Source organism: Aspergillus novofumigatus (assembly GCF_002847465.1).
Source record: "Aspergillus novofumigatus IBT 16806 chromosome Unknown P174scaffold_12, whole genome shotgun sequence".
Lineage (NCBI taxonomy): Eukaryota > Fungi > Ascomycota > Eurotiomycetes > Eurotiales > Aspergillaceae > Aspergillus > Aspergillus novofumigatus.
Window position 1 is genome coordinate 247,840 of NW_020194285.1, and position 18,607 is coordinate 266,446.

The following is an 18,607-nucleotide window of genomic DNA, read 5'->3' on the forward strand; positions in this document are numbered from 1 at the left end:
GCTGTTGAGAAAAGATGCAAGGCGACGCTTGGGGTACGCTCTCTGTGATCGTCAAATTCGACCTCAACTCAAGATTGCGCAGGTATTATAGTCTTGTCAACGAGTTCACGTCCTTCAGCTCTTGATATACCTCCTCAGTACCACTCCAGCAACGATTTCTATAATTGCAGGAGGTGCTTAACATTGTCATCTAGGTTACAGGGGATATGTATAGAGCAGCAGGAAGGAAACACTATACCCAAATAGGAGAGCTAATCCAAATACAGTAATCCATCGTTTCTTCCAAGACTTTGTGCCTTGGTGCCTTAGTCCCGTTGAGTCTTGGCACTCCCGTGTGGACCTTCGACAGAAACTCGCAAGTTCGCGAGGTCTTACATTCCTTTGATCCCAGTTCGATACAGCCTAAGAACCTATATTTGCGTACCTTAGACCGTCATCTCAATAATCGAAACAAATTTCCATCATGCCCCGTGCAATTAAAGGTGCGCCGATCGTCGAACCCCTATGATGGCTAACTGTTGACTGTTTCTGACCGGTATCATACAACAGGAGTGCTTATCGAGTGTGATCCGTCCGTCAAAGCCATCATACTGAAGTATGACGAAGAAAGCCACGACTACATCGTGGAGGATCTAGACGATGACCGCCATCTGGTCATCAAGGAAAGCCAGCTACAAAATTTGAAGGAAAGGCTAGGAAGGGTATGGACCCCGAAACCTCTTCAGTGTGATGGGTGCGCTAATATTCGGATAGGAGCTTGATGAGAAAGTAATGCAGCCCGAAGAATCAGAATCCGAGTAGAGGAACGACGTCTCCGAATTGCCGAAGCAATGATACGATCTCCTGGTCTTTTGACCGCGTCTGTGGCCATTGGCCATCGACAGTAGGCCGTCGTCGACACGTTGTTCGAAGAGCTATTACCTGAATATTCTACGGCCGCGACGAGCATGCTCTTCGAAAGGAGCAGTACCATACTGCGAAAATGATATTGAAGAACTCCGTCGAATCTACGCTGTCCACATGGTGATTTCACAGTGAAATCACGCAGCATAATCCTTGCAATAAGACGCGTTGCAAAATGCGTTTGTGGTGTGACAGAGCCAATAATCTCTATCACTTCCATGTTATTATGTGACGCAGTTTTGAGCTCTGGTCTGGTGGCGAATTCAGATTGTAGCCAGAACGATGGGGGGGAATCATGCAATGAGCCTACAAGCTGTATGACAGCTCATCAGACGAATGACCGTCAATCTAGGATGTTCCATGGACAGCATCTCATGCTTCGAAGCTTCTCCAAGCTGCGTGAAGCTCCTCCGTGAAGCTCATGTGGCGAGGCTTTCGATCACGTGACCGTCGAATGTCCGCGAATCATCGAGTGCGCTCAAGCTGTGTCCATTCGACAATGCTCGATGGTTCGTGATGCATCAAGCAACATCCGGTGCTCTCGATCAACCCTTCTAAAGTCATCAGGATAGAATCATAGGAGATTCTCGAACCATGGCTCTGGGGTATATAGGGACCTCTAACACCTCGTTTACTCGAGGTTCAGTTCACCAGATCAGAACATAAGAATTACGATAACAACGCGCTCACATCAACTACAACAACACTTCTTCAGCGATATCAACTCGTTAACAACCTCACATCACACATTCAAAATGTCTCTCTTCCACACCTTCCACACTCCTGGTGACTTCGCCCCTCTCTTCCGCCTTCTGGACGACTACGATGTCCACCGGTCGACCAGAGGCCAGACTTCCTCTGTGCGCTCCTTTGCGCCCCGCTTTGATGTTCGCGAAACCAATGATGCCTACCTTCTGGACGGCGAGCTTCCCGGTATTGCCCAGAAGGACATCGACATTGAGTTCTCCGACAACGACACTCTCGTGATCAAGGGCCGCAGCGAGCGCGAATACCGCTCCGGAACTCCCGAGCAGGCGACCCAGGAATCCTCTGACGACAAGCAGAAGGAGAAGGAGAGTACCGAGATGGTCAAGTCCGGTGACAAGCAAGTCAGCAAGAACGACAACAAGAAGCACCGCTACTGGGTGAGCGAGCGCTCTGTCGGCGAGTTCCACCGCACCTTCCAGTTCCCGACTCCTGTCGACCAGGACAACGTCAAGGCCAGCCTCAAGAACGGCATTCTATCCATCGTTGTGCCGAAGAAGGTCGTCAACACTGGCGCCAGGAAGATTACCATCGAGTAAATGGCCGACGACTGGAACCATTCGGATACGAGCATGATGTGACGATGTGACGATACTTGCATACCTCCTTGTCTTTCCTTTACGTTCGCGGATTTAGTTCGAACAGATTCTCGATAGCATAATGTTTCCGGTGCAAGCGCTTTTCAAGTCTGTCCTTTCCTGCGTACTCAGTGTACTATGTCAGACAATAATTAAAATTTAATTTTTTTTCCTTTCAACTTTGTTTCTCACAATCGTAGATCTAAGTATGTAGATGTATCGAGTGGAGATGTCGCACTATTATACAGATGTAACTGAGGAGAGAGTATTTGCATAACATATACAGCGAATACAATAGGCAATGCACCTAGCACGCACTATCCATGAAGAGCGTAGATATCATTCAAGAATTGCACTGCATCCTCGAATATCTGGTCCCTGAGCTTCGCGTCGATAAATATCGATGGAACTAGTAAAGTCACAGTTAGTGCAGTCCAGCATATCAGGAATACAAAGTCATACTTTCCAACCACCCATGTATTTGACCCTCGTCGAACCTGCTCTCAATGCGATAAGGTTGCACTCGCGACTCGGACGGGTCCTGCTGACCAGCCAACCCGCGATTGATGGCCGCAGCCTCCTCTTTCAACCTCTCCACGAACACAGTCTGCTCATGCAGCAGAATATCCATTTTGGGAACCACGAACATCATATTCCGAGGCAGACACTCAATATCCGCCAGGATAGGATGAAGTAGTGGATTCGTCAAGTTCTTCTCCCGTCCCGGTCCTGCGTACGCGTCCATCAGCGGCTGCAAGAAGGCCAGGGGGTCTTTCTCTGGGAATCCAGCGGGCCGAGGTTTCTCCCACGGTGGGAGCCGCAGATCAATCTGGCAATAATCTCACGTTAACACGGTCGATGAAGACGCTTGAATAAAGTATATACCCACCGGTGCATAGAACGTCACTGACGCCTTGATACTAAACTCCGTATGCGCCAGCCCTTGCGCAACGCCCAATGCGAGATTCCCGCCTGAGGAGAACCCGCTCACGCTCATCGATTTCGGATTTGCGCCCCAGAGCCGCTTGGCGTTCTCGATCAACCACTCCGCGACATCCTGGACATCTTCATGTGCGGTGGGGAAGGTGTAGCGCGGCGCATATCGGTGGGAAGTAGATACGACAATCGCTCCGGTTTCGTGGGCGACTTTCTGACAGAATGACGCCTGGCCTTCTGGGAGTCCGCCTAGGAACCCGCCGCCGTGGATGTTGAGATGGAGAGCTCTGGATCCGGACGGGTTTTGTGTGCATGGGTGATAGACGATAGCGCGGACTGAGTGGCCTGGCGCTCGCTTGAGAGGGATCCAGATGACAGTGCGGCGGCCTTTGGTGAAGACACTGGGGAGATATTGGATTGTGTTGGAGAGTAGTACGATCGGCTGGAAAGCCAGGAGACGCCAGCGAAAAGTGGGTGGTAATGATGGACAGAAGATAGCATCGTAGAGAGGGCCAAACCAGCTGTTTAGAAACGACATGTTTATGTTTGGTTGATGAGAGGAAGCTGAAGTGGGAGGAGTAGTTGTCCTCGTATTCTTGCTGCTGCGTTTATGCCACGCGTCATCATCTCAAAGCCCTTGTTCGTTCATCTTAAAGCCCTTGTTCGTTCATCTTCCCTTCGCGACGCCATTTACCAAATCAATAGAATATATGACAAGGTGGTGTTGTCTTCAAAATAGTCAAAGTACCTCTCTGTGCTGAAGGACCCCGCTGGGAAGGCTAAGGAGGCCACAGAGGCATGGTAGGTGAGATCACTTGTCGTCAAGTCACGTTCATCCCTGGTATGAATTTATCCAGCCATTTGAAGAGAGATGAGTTTATTGATGCAGTTATACTGAAAATCTTAAAGTTTCATAGTGTTCACTGTCTCCAGTTGTCCGAGAGAAATTCGAATTTAAGGTTGCAGCGCACAATATATATTCGCAAGACCAGAACTTCAGCTTCACCTTATTTCTTCCCCTGCTTCTAAAGCCTTCCTGGTTATATATTTTTCCTTTGGGTTTGTATATGCAGATATGTTTTATACCAACTGCGATCATATAATCGGAAAATGCTGGCCGCTTTAGATCAATTGAACTTCAGGATGTCTCATCGCTTATCTGATCGGACCGAGGCACGTGAAGTCACCGCCAGAGAGCATCTCCAACCCGTCTTCCATCCATCTTCTAGGATTCAAATTTGTATATAATTCGTATCGTTCGCGCCAAAGGCCTGGCTGTGCTCTATGAACTCCTAGGTTTCCTCGTTGTTCATCATTATCCCAGTGCTCGGCTATATAGGACGGTGATCAAGTTACCGAGGTCCACCGAGCTTCTACCCCAGAAACCAGATATCCACTCAGCAAACAATATCAGAACAGAGAAGCTCCAAGACATTGCGAGTCGAACTCAGACCAGAATCATATCACCATGGCAGAAAACGACTACCAATCATTCAAGTACTTCATCATCCGGTTTCCAGCCGACCATCAATATGTCGCCCACGTGGAGATCAACCGCCCGGATAAGATGAATGCCTTCTTCGAGGCGTAAGTCGCTAATGCTTATCTGTTCCTTGGGTTATTCTTCACTTGAAACAATATCCGAACTAACAGGAAGCAGAATGTGGATTGAGCTGGGCCAAATCTTCGACCGTCTCTCGCAAGACCCCTCCGTCCGCGCCATCGTCCTCAGCGGCGCAGGCGAGAAAGCCTTCACCGCAGGCCTAGACGTCACCGCCGCATCGCAGGGCCTCCTGTCCGCGGACGGCGACCAGGCAGTCGATCCCGCGCGCAAAGCGGCCCATCTACGCCGTCACATCGTCTCCTTCCAGGGCTGCATTACGGCCGTCGAGCGCTGCGAGAAGCCCGTCGTCGTCGCGATGCACGGCTTCTCGCTTGGTCTGGCGGTCGATCTGTCCACGGCGGCCGATGTGCGTGTTTGCGCGCGCGGCACCAAGTTCGCCGTCAAGGAGGTGGATATTGGCCTTGCGGCGGATATTGGGACGTTGAGCCGGTTGCCCAAGGTGGTTGGGAGCTTTGGGTGGGTGAAGGAGGTGGCGCTGACGGCGAGGATATTTGGGGCGGAGGAGGCGCTGCGTGTTGGGTTTGTGAATCGGGTGTTTGAGAGTAAGGAGGCGGCTGTGCAGGGGGCGCTGGAGATGGCTGCGTTGATGGCGACGAAGAGTCCGGTCGCGGTGCAGGGAACGAAGGAGATTTTGAATTACTCGAGGGACCACTCTGTGCAGGACGGTAAGTGTTCTACTCGCCCTCATCTACGCGTGATTAAGCAATACGATAGGCTGACACACTGCAGGTCTCAGATATACTGCCGTCTGGAATAGTGCCATGCTGCAAACCAAGGATGTCTCAGCTGCGCTGCTATCCGGGCTGAAGAAGCGTACTCCTACATTTGAAAAACTGTAATTACTTGTATATTTCTCCATAAGGATGTTCCCAGGTGGACTTGCCTGTCTCTCCTGACTCTACTTCTATTAATACTCGGACCGATGCTCCGTGCCTAAAGTCTGCGTTGGGGTAATGTATACGAGCGTATCCCATCGCCACATGGTTTGAAGGATCTGGATCAATTCCTCCAATGAGCCACTGATTCTGATCCTGTGGAATATATCCGCCACAGGGACTATCCATTGATCCTAATGACAGGTGGAAAATCCATACAAATGTACTCCATACTCCCCCTGCAGCGGGAAATTCCACCCTTTCACATATTCCACTCCACAATAAACCTGCATCTCTGCAGAAACGATATTAGCCGACCCCCCTCAGCTGGTGAGGAATCCGGGGTAATACATAAGATTCCGCACATCCGTGCCAAGTTGCGGAGAAGCATCTGATGCCCCGCGACCCCTTTGTTCAACTTCTAACTTCTCAAGCGCAAACTGATGAAACTCCGGTGGACCGAAGGAATCTGGGATCCGTCAACACATAGGGGCTGAAAAAGAAACCTGGAACGCGATGGGAGAAACACCGCATTTTTCATTCACTTTTTCCACGTATGCCTTTGCTTGTAGTTGTAGGTTGCTCCTAGGGGGCGTAGCAGTGGAGGGACTATATAAGAGCGTTCGTTGCTTCGGCCATGAGGGATAAGACTTCCATGTACAATTCGATACTCTGGAATCAGTCCTCAGAGCTATAAACCTCGATTGAAAATGAAGTGCTTCACTCTCCTATCAGCGCTTGCCCTCCTTCCTGGCACCTTGAGTGCAACCATCTACATGGCGGGTGATTCGACCATGGCTAAGGGCGGAGGTGGAGCTAACACTGACGGTATGTCCCAAGCCAACGAGTCCATTTGCAAGATATGTCTCTAACGCTCTCTTTTAAAACAGGATGGGGTCTGTACATCGCCCCCTTCGTCTCTGCCACAGTATCGAACAAAGCAGTTGGCGGCCGCAGTGCTCGCTCCTATACCCGCGAAAAACGTTTCCAAGCCATCGCAGATGTCCTGAAGCCAGGCGACTATGTAGTCATCGAGTTCGGGCACAACGACGGCGGCAGCCTCAGCACCGATAATGGCCGTACAGACTGTCCCGGAACAGGCGACGAGACCTGCACTACCACTTACAACGGTGTCCAGGAAACCGTGCTCACCTTCCCCAAGTACTTGGAGAATGCTGCGCAGTTGTTTCTGTCCAAGCAAGCCAAGGTGCTGATCGCCAGTCAGACGCCCAACAATCCGTGGGAGACCGGCACCTTCTCCTATACTCCGTCGCGCTTCGTCGAGCTCGCCAAATTGGCTGCACAGAAAGCCGGCGTGGGTTATGTCGACCATGGCGCCTATGTGGCCGACATGTTTAAATCTCTGGGCAAGACGACGGTTGACTCATATTTCCCAAACGACCACACCCATACCAGCGCTAAAGGAGCTGAAGTTGTTGCACACGCTTTCCTCAAGGGTGTAGTGTGCAGCGGCGCTAATCTGAAGGAGGTCCTGACAACAACGGATTTCTCGGGAAGATGCCTGTGATTGAGGCCCCGCTGGTTTGCAGATCATGATGTGGTCTTACCGATAGTCCTTATGTATATAGAAATGATGCAGAATCCAAATCACCCGAGTATTCAAAACTGTATTCGTGCCGCAGTACGTATTAAAACAAAAATATTCCACAAAGTCAGTCGACGAACGACGTTCAAAGTATAACCGAAAGTGAAAATACACAGTATGGCCGTCGCTAAATGCTAGTCATAAGCTCGTCAGAACTGCACGCTGCGTTGTGTGGTATCTTGAACTTGAAATAAAGACGAAATGATTATTTGAGCTCCTCCAGGGTCGCTTTGACAATTCCCCGCTTCTCCACACGTCGGTAGTATTGCGCCAAATTGGGATATTCGTCGTCCGAAAACGGTCCGCATGTCTGTACAATATCTCGCAGTACTGGCCAGAGGAAGCAGTCGTCGAGACCAAGAGCTGCTCCCCCAAGATAGTACTGCCCGTCCAGAGCCTTCTCCCATGGATCTAGGGATCCCGGATTAATCTTTTCACCATTGCTATGGGATGTTCGCCAGTTCTGCAAAAGCTCGTTGATCTCGAGAAGCTGGCTGCCACCACGCAACGCTTCCACACCCGCTCGTGTAAGCTCTGGAGCATGCTTTGAAAGATAGTTCATAATATCCAGCTCCCCAGCAACTTCAGTGCCGTCAGCTGTAATCAAAACCGGCCGTGCCTTTCCCTCCACGCTGTTTGCGTCCTCTGAAGAAGCCGACACCTCATATCGGATACCATTCTCACTGAGCGCGAGTCGAACTCGGAGATTGGACACAGGGTCGGAGGAGTCCTCAACCAACTTGGCTGTCGATGTGGTGACAAAGTTGACCACATCGAACCCTCCGCCGTACACAGCATCCCAATCAAACTCAGTGGCCTGATTCTCCTGGCCGAACGCGCGAACCAGCCGCTCTGTCTCTACAGGGTCTCCATGGATTACGGTATTCGCCTGACTCTGGTCTTTGGAGACAGCTCCTTGGCCCCAGATTGCATCCCCGGCCCCGTTCAAGAAAGTGCCAATGTGTCGGAAGGTGAGCGATATACGTTCGCCTCCATAAGCTAGCTCTTCGGTGGATTTCTCTGCCGCCAGTCGCTTGTCGGGCCGTATGCCATGCAGCCAGCGCATGTTCGTCTTCTCTCCTAGAATGAAGAGTGACTCGTGTGGCATGGGTATGCGCTGTGCGGGTCTTTGGTCTTCGTCCGCAGCCTTGACTTTGTTTCGGAGTGTCATCACTCGCTGGGCACCAAGACTCACATTGCAGATAAATGAACCTCGGACAATATCAAGCGTCTTGTCTGAATGCTCGGATATGCTGTCCTGTCCGTCACGGTAGAGTTGAATGAGGACGTGGTTGAGTGGGTGACCAAGGATACGTTCTACAATGATGCGGATCTGGTTCACAGTCGGTGTGAAAGGGCGTAACGGTGGAGATTCATCCGCGGGATGGCGGTATATAGGGACGGATCCGTCATTCTGTGTTTGACCTTGGACTGCGACGAGACGAGGAACTTGCCCCGACATATGGTACATCTTCTGCCAAGCGACCTCGCTGCGGATACTCGCAAAGGCGTCCTCGGGTAGGTCCAAGTCATAAATAATGCGGGAATCACCCTCTCCAACCTTATCACCCGGTCCGCGTATATCTCGCGACTTTTTGGTCTTACCGCTCCGTCGTTCTTCTGTCCGATTGGACGCCTCTGCCTTTTGACCTTGTCGTCTTGTGCGACGCACACGTACGCGTGCCTTCTTTTCTCCCGTACCATGAGCCTGAGACGAGCTCCCTGGTGAGCCAGATGGACCGTAGCGGGAGCGGGAGCGGGCCAGGCTTGTCAGATCCAACAAATCGTCCTCCTCGTCGTCAGTCTGCTCAGCTAAGAGAGCATCGAGCCTCCGTCGCCGACTGCTCAACGACTCCGGTGTTCCCTCGTTGGCCGTGGGCCCACGGATAGTTTTGACATCGAGTTCATCCATTACGCCTTCGATGCCAGCGGGCGCGACAGCTCGCACGGGTCTGTGTGCAGTTTGACGAGCAATAGCGTCGGTCTCTTGCCAATCAAGCTCTTCGAAAAGCTCCTGAGTTGTAATTCCACTGGCACCGAATATATCGGCCATGCGGCGCATAGCTTCCTCATGACGTACGAAATCACGGAACCCCAGACAATCCTCAATGAGGGTTACAGAGAAGCCGTGGCGAACAGCGTCGAGGGCGGTAGCATACACCGAGACATTAGAGAGCGAACCGCAAAGATATAACTCCGTAATAAACCTTGTGCGAAGAGAAAGTATCATTGCGTCATCTTGTAGAGCGGAGTAATCCGACTTGTCCATCAATGTGTCGTTCTCAGCATCGATAGCAGCCAATATCGGTGCGGGGAATTGAAAGCCGCTCGACTGCGGCCGGCAACATTGCGAAGACTCCCTCGACAGAAACGCTTCCTCATCGACCGGTGTTTTCGAGCTGGGTCGCTTGAGCCTTTCCCTTCGTTCATCTGTGTCACGGCCCAGCACTATCCGGTCCTGGAAGTCCGAATCTATGAGGGGTCGATGCGATTCATAGTGGGAGCGGACCCAGATAACATCACCGGTGCGACGAAAAGCAGTGACTAGTTGCGCAATGTTTTCCAAGATATCAGCTGCATTAGGAACATGAAGTGCACCAGATGGGCGAACAAAATCGTTTTGAAAATCGAGGAGCAAAAGGGCTTTTCGTGTCTGGATGGTGGGCAGAGCACTGAATGCGGAGAGAAGGCTCATTGTATGCACATGGTAAGAGGAGCGTAAGTGATGGTCTTAGAAGATATCCGAATGGGACAACATGAGCCGCCCGCTACAGGATAAGACACGCCAGTTGATTATGACTCCTCAATGCAGGGTGGAGAGGAGTTGAGACAGTCACCGACCGTCGACTTTGGAGCCAGGTGGTGGTTGATGCTGGCGGGGATACGAGAGAATGATACCTCAGGCAACCAGGCGTCTCCGAGACCAAAAGTACCTGCAAAGTACCTCTCAAGGCACCTCACTACACTTAAGGAACCTACAACAAAGTGTAGCCCGCGAGGTACGGTTTGTATGACAGGCGTACCTCCAGCAATTAGTTATTATGCAGAGAGCTGACTCCGCGTTAATTTGGACGCAGTCTAGAAGCAAAAGGCAATTGTCGTAGATGAGAAGAATAAGTGACAATTCTCAGATTGATATGAATCACAATAATAATTACTATTATCTCAAAACCCCCGACTCCTAAGACTCTGTGACTCAACCTTGGGATTTTCTCCATATTCTGGGTGGATGCTCCCCGTGGACGGAGCACAGATTTCACTATGGGGACTCAAGAAGAGCAGACAGATCGTTCTGCACGGCGATGGCGGTGGTCCTGTTGGCCAATCATACCGCGTACTATCCGACATCGGCCGGGGAGCTCAGCACCAACTCCGGTCACGTGCCTAGCACAGCTGGTACCGTCGTCCTCGTCAACGAGCTTATAAGTCTCCCAGCGTCCGTCCCAGGAAAACTTTCTTTTCCCTCTTCATTATTTTCTTGCAAAGCATCAATTTCTTGACCAATCTCCCCTCCTCTTTCTTCCTATACCCCCTTTTCCTCCGTCTTCACATCCTACGCATCACAATGGCTTCCCGTGGACTCCCCCGTGCCCTCCGTCTGGCCCGTGTTGCCGCCCCTCGCACAGTCATCTCGGCCGCCCTCCCCCGGCCTGCTCTCGCTAAGGCTGCTACCCGTGTGGCTGCCTCGACCGCCCCCGTCCGTGGTATCAAGACCATGACCTTCGCTGATTCCAAGGAGACCGTCTACGAGCGTGCGGATTGGCCCCGTGAGAAGCTCCAGGAATACTTCAAGAATGACACTCTCGCTCTGATCGGTTACGGTTCCCAGGGTCACGGCCAGGGTCTCAACCTCCGTGACCAGGGGCTCAATGTTATTGTTGGTGTCCGCAAGGATGGTGCCTCATGGAAGGAGGCCATCCAGGATGGCTGGGTTCCCGGCAAGAACCTGTTCGACCTCACCGAGGCCGTGCAGAAGGGTACCATTGTCATGAACCTGCTTTCCGACGCTGCCCAGAGCGAGACCTGGCCCACTCTCAAGCCCCTGATCACCAAGGGCAAGACCCTCTACTTCTCCCACGGTTTCTCCCCCGTCTTCAAGGAGCTCACCAAGGTCGACGTCCCCAAGGATGTTGATGTCATCCTCGTCGCCCCCAAGGGTTCCGGCCGTACCGTCCGCACCCTCTTCCGTGAGGGGCGTGGTATCAACTCCTCCATTGCCGTCTACCAGGACGTCACCGGCAAGGCCAAGGAGAAGGCCATTGCCATGGGTGTTGCCGTCGGTTCCGGTTACCTCTACGAGACCACCTTCGAGAAGGAGGTCTACTCCGATCTGTACGGTGAGCGTGGTTGCCTGATGGGTGGTATCCACGGTATGTTCCTCGCTCAGTACGAGGTTCTGCGTGAGCGCGGCCACAGCCCCTCTGAGGCCTTCAACGAGACCGTTGAGGAGGCCACTCAGTCTCTCTACCCTTTGATCGGTGCCAACGGCATGGACTGGATGTACGCCGCTTGCTCCACCACTGCCCGTCGTGGTGCCATCGACTGGTCCAGCCGCTTCAAGGACACCCTGAAGCCTATCTTCAATGAACTCTACGACAGTGTGCGTGACGGCACTGAGACCAAGCGCTCGCTCGAATACAACTCTCAGAAGGACTACCGCGAGAAGTACGAGAAGGAGATGCAGGACATCCGTGATCTCGAGATCTGGCGCGCTGGAAAGGCCGTTCGGTAAGTTTCTTCGGTCATACAATTCGTCGATGACCAATATGCTAATCATACCGCAGTTCCCTCCGCCCTGAGAACCAGAAGTAATCTAATTTTGCATCAATGGGAAGGCTTGGGAAAAGTTACGACTGTACTATGACTTGATTTGTTTTTCTGACATGGGATCCTTGAGTTATTAATTGGGAACTGAGAATACCACATTTCATTTATCATTTTTTCATATAATTTCGGAGTCGCATGACTGCAGAGGCGCATTCAGCCATTTCTGTAGCCGATGACTCAAATCGAGTCATCGGCCTCGTGTCCGATGAGGAGCTCCGCCTTTCGTATAAATCATCTTTCCTGCCTCTTGAGAATTCACGTACTCCTTTTTTCCTTATCGAAAACAAGACATCTAGAACCTCAAATATTCAACATGGCCGAATCTTCCATTACAGCCCGATCATTGACGCCGGATGCCGTGCGCTCCGCCTACACCTTGATCCAGTCGTACGTCCACCGCACCCCTCTCCTCACCTGTCAAACGTTGAACAACATCGCCTCGACCCCCCAATCAGCCGAGTCATTGGTCGGAACACCCTTCGAAGGCCAAACACCTGCAAATCCCAAGTTCCGATTCTTCTTCAAATGCGAGAATTATCAGCGGATTGGAGCCTTCAAGGCCCGCGGTGCGTTTCACGCTTTGCTGCGACTCCTCGCAGAGCGGGGTGAGGAGGAGGTCAAGAGACGCGGCGTGATTACACATAGTTCTGGTACAGAATTTACCAAATCATGCCTAGGTTAGAGGTTAATGATGCTGAGAACGAAATAGGAAACCATGCGCAAGCCCTCGCCCTCGCAGCCTCCACCCTCCACGTTCCCGCGTACATCGTCATGCCCAGCATCAGCACCCCGTCGAAGATAGCAGGGACACGCTCGCACGGCGCAGAGGTCATATTCAGCGGCTCGACGAGCACCGAGCGCGAGGCCGTCGTCGCGGAGATCCAGGCCAAGACGGATGCGATCCTCGTCCCGCCGTATGATCACTTCGATATTATCTGCGGCCAGGGCACCACCGCCTTGGAGATGGAAGAACAATACCGCGCGCTTGTCTCCGATAAGCCGCACCTGAGTGTGCATGCCAGCGGGGCCGAGGCCGACGCCAGATCAAGACACCTCGATGCGGTCATCACCCCCCTTGGGGGCGGGGGCTGAACGCTGGTGTTGCGACGTTCTTCTCCGGGAAACCTACGCGTGTCTTTGGCGCGGAACCGAGCTTTGAAGGCGCTGATGATTGTCGCCGCGGCCTGGAGGCGGGTCAGCGTGTGGAGTCCGTCAAGACGCTTACCATTGCCGATGGGCTGCGTACCCCCGTGGGGTTCTTGAACTGGGAGGTCATCTCGGACGGGACTAAGGTCGCTGGTGTGTTTGCCGTGACTGAGGACCAGATCAAGGCTGCGATGCGACTGGTCCTGGAACGCATGAAGGTGGTTGTGGAGCCTAGCGCGGTCGTAGGGCTCGCAGTTTGCTTGTTCAATGAGGAGTTCAGACGACTCGTTGAGAAGGAAGCTGGTCCGGATGGATGGGACATCGGTATTGTGTTTACCGGGGCAACACTACCGTTGAGGCAATTGGGAAGCTATTCGCCTGATGCTGAGACGTCCATTCAAGGGTGAGATAGATGTGTGAAGTAGAGGTATATCATAGCATCAGATAGTTTGTCACATAATGTGCATACATCGTTTCCATATGTGAGACTCCAGTCAAACAAAGGAGGCAAGATATCAGGCAAATTCTATGCCGCCTCTGCCTACATGAAACGAGAACACGCCCCCATTTCTCTCTTTCAATCCGTCCGCAAATCTCCGAGGCCATTCTCCGCGTTCCCATTCGTTGACCCAGCCCAAGAATCTGCCTTCCAAAATAACATTCTGTCGCATGACTGCATCCCGCTGCGCATCACGGGCAGTCATCATCGGCGGAAACGGACGCACCGCATCACGCCGAACCACAAGTCGTAGCGTCGCGAAAGTGCCCCACGGAGCAGGCAACGGGCAACGAAAAGAAGGCATACTTCGGGCCGCCGTCTGATTTGAAGGGTTGTACAGGTCGAACGGGCCAGAGGGTTGTTGGGTTGACTGGCTGTGGCTCTGATAGCCAGTTATGGATCTGCTGTTTATTGTGTTACAAGTGTAGACGACTATACAGCCGAAATGTCGCTGAAGGTTCTTCAGGCGTTGTACCAGTTCGGCATAGATATCCGATAGAAAGAATATTCGCTTCTGGTTTCGCTCGTGCTCGATATCGGCCACAGGGCGCCCAATGTTCTCTGTGCGGGTGACATCGTCGTGTAGTTTGTCTTGCCAGAAGAAGGCAGTGGCACTGTCGATGAAGATAGCGTGCAGTGGCCTGTGAGAAGAGTAATGCCGCGCAATGTCGAGCAGGTATGCTTGCAGACTTTCCAATGTCGCGAGTAGGGAAGCGGATGATTGTGGACGAAACACATGGACGTGTTGTAGGGAGGTCGCGATAATGGATTCCAGCTCTTCAGTAGAAAAAACCGGCTGGTCTGTCTGCCCTTCTGGTGACTCTCTGGTCCCTGCATCAGAATGCGCCTTGAGCTTCCTGTCTATGAGCCCACAGGCAACAGTTCGAAGTCGCTCAGCGTCAAAACGGCCATCTGCGTCAATAAAGACGACGGCTGAGGCCAGACCATCGACACGAATCCCGTTGACTGTCGATGGTAGGACGGCAATTGCAGTGAGATAATACAGCAACTGAGTCTTGCCGGCTGCTGAAGATATACTGGAGATTTCTATAACCGGGTTGATTTGCTTTGTGAGAGATGCCATAGGGAGCCTGCGGTCTTCGGCTGAAGTATTCTGGTCATCCTCAACATCCGCTTGCATGTGCTGCACCTCATGTTCACTCTGCTGCTCTTGATATGTATCTCGTCCCGCCTGTTGAATCTGAGCCTGAGCAGCTGGGAGGGAAGGCATGAACACCTCCAAGAGGGCATCCAACTGTTTGACGCCCAACTGCGAGGCACTCTCCCCAGGGCTCCTCGGAAATAGAATTCTCAAGTCATGTAAAAGCTGCGAATCTCAGCATGGATAGACATAATATCAGCAAGCATGCCGGTATGTGCATTATAATGTTAGACATACCTCATCCAGGCGTTCCGTGCGTACTTCCCTCAACAATTTCTCCCCGAAGCTGGCCGCCATTCCTTACTCGGGCGAGCTGAATAGATGTCATGGATATTTTGGCGTCATATTTTGTCAATGATTGTTATTAAGATTCTACAGAAGGCCATGGTGTTGATCATGGCCTGGGAATTTGTTGTGCCGGCATCCATTCGACCTCCGCATCGGTCCCGACTCAATAATCGCATCGCCAAAAGACGGAGGATTCCGCTTCCATCAACTTTCCCACTTGCACCGTCAGATTTGAGGCACACATACCATTTATCCATTACGATATCTTAGCTTTTCTTATTACTCAACTGGAACACAAAGCTACACTCTACGAGACTTCAATGGCGCCCCTCGTTCCTGTCTTCTCCGCCGAATCTCTCCCCGAGCATGTCAATACCGTCAACCGAAATTTCCAGGAACGACGTCGCAAAGGCGGACCGGTCGACCTGGAGAATTGCAAGTTACTGGAGATGGTGCAGTACTCGTGTAATCCACCTCAGGATGGCATCCCCAAGCCAGGTGTTGTGACGTGCAAGCCCATTGTCCGCTTGTTCAGACGGTAAGTTCCTCCTGCATTACTTGCTGGATTCACTGGTTGACTTTGCCCTTCCCAAAGGTGTGCCCGCGGTTTAACGGTCGAAACGACAGCATGGGAGCCCATCAGACTGGCCGAAGAAGAGGCGAGACGAGAACGTGCAGCAGAGTCCACCAAGGCGTGATACGAAAGAAGTACTTGCATTTGGGCGGAGTCGGGCTCGGAAATCTACAGCCATCGGATACCAGGGATCTATCATTACCATATCTATCAACAGAATCGCATAATTTCTCTGCATTGTACTCATTGGGTATCTTCTTGAGTTCGCTCAATACAAAATCACAACGCCCTGACGCCGCCCGCCGCAATGCGAAATGAACTATGTGCTCACCCAGCTTTCCAGTCGCGAAACACTCGTGGGATCCTTCGTTCCGGCTGGTTTCTCTTCCGCTTTCCGATTGCTGGGTGCCGTTGTTCGTCGCCAGAGGCCTCTTTCGCAATTTATGACTGGCGGAAGCTCCAGGCTGAATGAGAGCTTAGGCCGAGTCGCCTTGAGCTCCGGGTCCGCAGTCGCTCCAGAATCAGTATCCATCGTTGCAGCTGTCCACGGCGCAGTTACATCTTTGTGCATTTTCTTTGCGATGCCTTTGACGGTTTTCTCAAACATACTGTCCAAGCTCTCCATCCTCCGACCCCACAATCTCTTTTCGCGACCGGCCCAGCCGAGTTGATTATCCTTGAAGGATGCCCGCGCCAGCTTGCGCAATGCCTCCTCGCCATGTCTTCCCTCTTCAGTCGCGCGCTCACGAATTTTCCGTGGGTCTTGCTCTCGCTGTGTCAACACAGGTGTGTGCCGGTATGTATGTTTACTGGGAAATTGAGGGAAATGCTTTGGGATATATGCGCTTTGAACACGGTCACTTTCGCCGCTCAGTTCAGGGCCGAGAAATGGTAAACTCAACCAAGCATCCTCTTCTGGTGGAGGACTAGGTAGGAGTGTAGGAACAGGTTCAATATTTGGCAGAGGTTCTAAGTGCGGAAGCAGATCGTCCACGCGCAAGTGGTGTCTTTTGAACGCGAGTTCGAAGTCTTGGGGGATTGGTTGGTTGCGCCGGCTCGAGAGCATTGATTGCCGCACAAAGAATGCGAGCTTTAAAAGGTCTAGCAAGCAGCTTAGTCAAGAACACAGCCGACACTTTCCCCTGGGTATCTCTATTCAGGTCATTCTGGTAAGAGGTAAACATACACTCCTCTGTAGCATAGCGGAAACTCTCCAGCGCGGCTGGGTCGGCGAGATCAAATCCGGACTCTCTGAGACATAGCCCGATAGAGCGATTCATCAAGTGAGCAACGTGGGTGTCATCATTGATCGCGGGCTCCGGAAGAGCTGGGATAACGGGATTTCGCAAGCGGTGGTGGTGGTGATATGAGCGCTTTAATCGCTTCGTATCATGCCCCTGCTGCTCTGAAGGTGTAGACGAAGAATGCTTGAGAGAGTTTTCTGAGGACACCATGGCGGTGTGGGTGGATGATGATAGACACAACAGAGAAGGTGACGAGAGAGTCTCTGTCCGGACATCGCAAGAGCTTCGCGCTAGGTCACGTGCTGATGCCTGAGGCATGACTATCACAATGTAACAACGAAGATGGAGTAAAGTTAGGAAGATGGGCAGATTCTACGTCCAGAAAATAGATTTCGTCTATATCATTCACTCTGAAAAACAAGTGAGCCAATCGTGAGCGTTTGGCCCGAATCTCTGTGCTATCCTCCTGCCCGTTCGTAGGACCCAGTCAGGCCACTCACATCGGTCGCTTACGTGCCGGATCGGAAAGCTTCACCTCGACTTTCAAGTTCGCATCATCGTTCGCTTTCCTTTCCTTCCCCCCTCCGCCTGTCCCCCACCACCTCATAACAGGGTTACCTGTCTGCTGATATCGCGTCTACCGGTCTTCCTGAATTGACTATTCTCATCAATCCGTCGCAATGGCCGCCGCTATTCCTCCCATCACCGGCGTACGTCTACATCCCACCCACACTACATCCGAGCTCTACCTTTGGTCACCCGGTAGTGATTGGGTCAAACACGTATTGGCTAACATGCTAGGTTACAGATGCTCCGCCGTGGTCTCGTTCTCGACCTGAGCACCGCTTTCGGTGAGTCAATTCATATTGTTCAGCATCTCGGTGAATCGGAAGTACAGGGAAGAGCACGAATGTCCACCGGCTTCCGGAACTCCCAGGATGACCTCTATCTTCCTCCTATGAAGCAGACATGCCTTTCACAATGATTTCGAGCCACGACACCCAGCGCTGAAAGACTAACCATATACCCGTTCGCGTACAGGTTTCGGCACCACCTTCGGTTACCTCTGGTGGTACGGTATGTATCATCGCACCATTCCCAAGCAGGGGAACTCCTCCATGCTCATTTTGTGGATATTCTTTCTCACAATTGACCAGGCTACCACCTCCCCCGCGTCCGCGCCCGTGACGCCTACTACACCCGTCTCGAGAAGGAGCGTGCTGCTCAGCAGGCAGCATAGACTTGATACTCTTATCGCTTCGATGCATCTTTCGGACAAAGTCAGCATAGAGAACGGCATCATTCGCATCCGCTCCGTTTCAAGATTCCCGTGGTCATTTGTTGTTCGGTAACGCCAACAATCGCATGGAGGCATAGTAGCTCAGGAGTGATCATATGGAGTGGCTAGGTGCTCAACGGGATTGGTGGTAATGGTATCACATCACTTTGTCTTTTTGATGTGTTGAACGGGTCGATGCGCCGGGATTTCGAAAGGGAAAGAAAGAACTTGTTCAATTATTTCGCAATGCTCAGTCATTCCTGTTGGTTGTATATATACGGTGATTGTAGCTCCAGACATG

General features: G+C 52.0%; 12 protein-coding genes across 12 annotated transcripts; 8 read left to right on the forward strand and 4 right to left on the reverse strand.

Annotated features, from left to right (window-relative positions):
* Positions 1 to 548: 548 nt before the first annotated feature.
* On the forward strand, positions 549 to 801 carry tfb5 (TFIIH complex subunit TFB5; the record flags this gene model as incomplete). Its single annotated transcript, XM_024822947.1, has 2 exons — positions 549 to 701; positions 754 to 801. Coding segments are annotated over 2 exons (201 nt in total), but the record flags the coding sequence as incomplete, so codon positions are not given.
* Positions 802 to 1,658: 857 nt separating this feature from the next.
* Positions 1,659 to 2,207, forward strand: P174DRAFT_425744 (Hsp20/alpha crystallin family protein; the record flags this gene model as incomplete). The annotated part of the gene is made up of 1 exon (XM_024825316.1): positions 1,659 to 2,207. One exon carries the CDS (start codon positions 1,659 to 1,661, stop codon positions 2,205 to 2,207), a length of 549 nt encoding a protein of 182 aa, XP_024677318.1.
* Positions 2,208 to 2,417: 210 nt separating this feature from the next.
* P174DRAFT_414947 (putative lipase/esterase family protein) lies at positions 2,418 to 4,058 on the reverse strand. The gene is made up of 3 exons (XM_024824408.1): positions 3,136 to 4,058; positions 2,709 to 3,075; positions 2,418 to 2,655 (listed from the first exon to the last, which is right to left on the reverse strand). Exons 1-3 carry the CDS (start codon positions 3,718 to 3,720, stop codon positions 2,564 to 2,566), a joined length of 1,044 nt encoding a protein of 347 aa, XP_024677319.1. The 5' UTR covers positions 3,721 to 4,058; the 3' UTR covers positions 2,418 to 2,563.
* Positions 4,059 to 4,200: 142 nt separating this feature from the next.
* On the forward strand, positions 4,201 to 5,939 carry P174DRAFT_446231 (enoyl-CoA hydratase/isomerase family protein). The gene is made up of 3 exons (XM_024828529.1): positions 4,201 to 4,769; positions 4,843 to 5,471; positions 5,536 to 5,939. The coding sequence occupies exons 1-3, from the start codon at positions 4,651 to 4,653 to the stop codon at positions 5,643 to 5,645; spliced, it is 858 nt and encodes a 285-aa protein (XP_024677320.1). The 5' UTR covers positions 4,201 to 4,650; the 3' UTR covers positions 5,646 to 5,939.
* Positions 5,940 to 6,391: 452 nt separating this feature from the next.
* P174DRAFT_379932 (rhamnogalacturonan acetylesterase RgaE) lies at positions 6,392 to 7,209 on the forward strand (the record flags this gene model as incomplete). Its single annotated transcript, XM_024822943.1, has 2 exons — positions 6,392 to 6,509; positions 6,572 to 7,209. The coding sequence occupies 2 exons, from the start codon at positions 6,392 to 6,394 to the stop codon at positions 7,207 to 7,209; spliced, it is 756 nt and encodes a 251-aa protein (XP_024677321.1).
* Positions 7,210 to 7,492: 283 nt separating this feature from the next.
* On the reverse strand, positions 7,493 to 9,982 carry P174DRAFT_435904 (isochorismatase family protein family; the record flags this gene model as incomplete). Its single annotated transcript, XM_024825965.1, has 1 exon — positions 7,493 to 9,982. One exon carries the CDS (start codon positions 9,980 to 9,982, stop codon positions 7,493 to 7,495), a length of 2,490 nt encoding a protein of 829 aa, XP_024677322.1.
* Positions 9,983 to 10,516: 534 nt separating this feature from the next.
* P174DRAFT_472496 (Ketol-acid reductoisomerase) lies at positions 10,517 to 12,193 on the forward strand (the record flags this gene model as incomplete). Its single annotated transcript, XM_024830619.1, has 3 exons — positions 10,517 to 10,667; positions 10,707 to 12,015; positions 12,072 to 12,193. The coding sequence occupies 3 exons, from the start codon at positions 10,517 to 10,519 to the stop codon at positions 12,097 to 12,099; spliced, it is 1,488 nt and encodes a 495-aa protein (XP_024677323.1). The 3' UTR covers positions 12,100 to 12,193.
* Positions 12,194 to 12,641: 448 nt separating this feature from the next.
* Positions 12,642 to 14,113, forward strand: P174DRAFT_446234 (tryptophan synthase beta subunit-like PLP-dependent enzyme). Its single transcript, XM_024828530.1, has 2 exons — positions 12,642 to 13,125; positions 13,164 to 14,113. Exons 1-2 carry the CDS (start codon positions 12,784 to 12,786, stop codon positions 13,665 to 13,667), a joined length of 846 nt encoding a protein of 281 aa, XP_024677324.1. The 5' UTR covers positions 12,642 to 12,783; the 3' UTR covers positions 13,668 to 14,113.
* On the reverse strand, positions 13,679 to 15,290 carry P174DRAFT_65189 (putative Rad51 family DNA repair protein). The gene is made up of 2 exons (XM_024832417.1): positions 15,159 to 15,290; positions 13,679 to 15,086 (listed from the first exon to the last, which is right to left on the reverse strand). Exons 1-2 carry the CDS (start codon positions 15,216 to 15,218, stop codon positions 13,776 to 13,778), a joined length of 1,371 nt encoding a protein of 456 aa, XP_024677325.1. The 5' UTR covers positions 15,219 to 15,290; the 3' UTR covers positions 13,679 to 13,775.
* Positions 15,291 to 15,529: 239 nt separating this feature from the next.
* On the forward strand, positions 15,530 to 15,907 carry P174DRAFT_464923 (uncharacterized protein; the record flags this gene model as incomplete). The annotated part of the gene is made up of 2 exons (XM_024830475.1): positions 15,530 to 15,747; positions 15,805 to 15,907. The coding sequence occupies 2 exons, from the start codon at positions 15,530 to 15,532 to the stop codon at positions 15,905 to 15,907; spliced, it is 321 nt and encodes a 106-aa protein (XP_024677326.1).
* Positions 15,908 to 16,070: 163 nt separating this feature from the next.
* P174DRAFT_446236 (TBP-associated factor 8 family protein) lies at positions 16,071 to 17,374 on the reverse strand. The gene is made up of 2 exons (XM_024828531.1): positions 16,970 to 17,374; positions 16,071 to 16,884 (listed from the first exon to the last, which is right to left on the reverse strand). Exons 1-2 carry the CDS (start codon positions 17,343 to 17,345, stop codon positions 16,103 to 16,105), a joined length of 1,158 nt encoding a protein of 385 aa, XP_024677327.1. The 5' UTR covers positions 17,346 to 17,374; the 3' UTR covers positions 16,071 to 16,102.
* A 461-nt stretch (positions 17,375 to 17,835) lies between these two features.
* On the forward strand, positions 17,836 to 18,326 carry P174DRAFT_446240 (cytochrome c oxidase subunit VIIa; the record flags this gene model as incomplete). The annotated part of the gene is made up of 3 exons (XM_024828532.1): positions 17,836 to 17,878; positions 18,069 to 18,104; positions 18,185 to 18,326. The coding sequence occupies 3 exons, from the start codon at positions 17,836 to 17,838 to the stop codon at positions 18,265 to 18,267; spliced, it is 162 nt and encodes a 53-aa protein (XP_024677328.1). The 3' UTR covers positions 18,268 to 18,326.
* Positions 18,327 to 18,607: the final 281 nt, after the last annotated feature.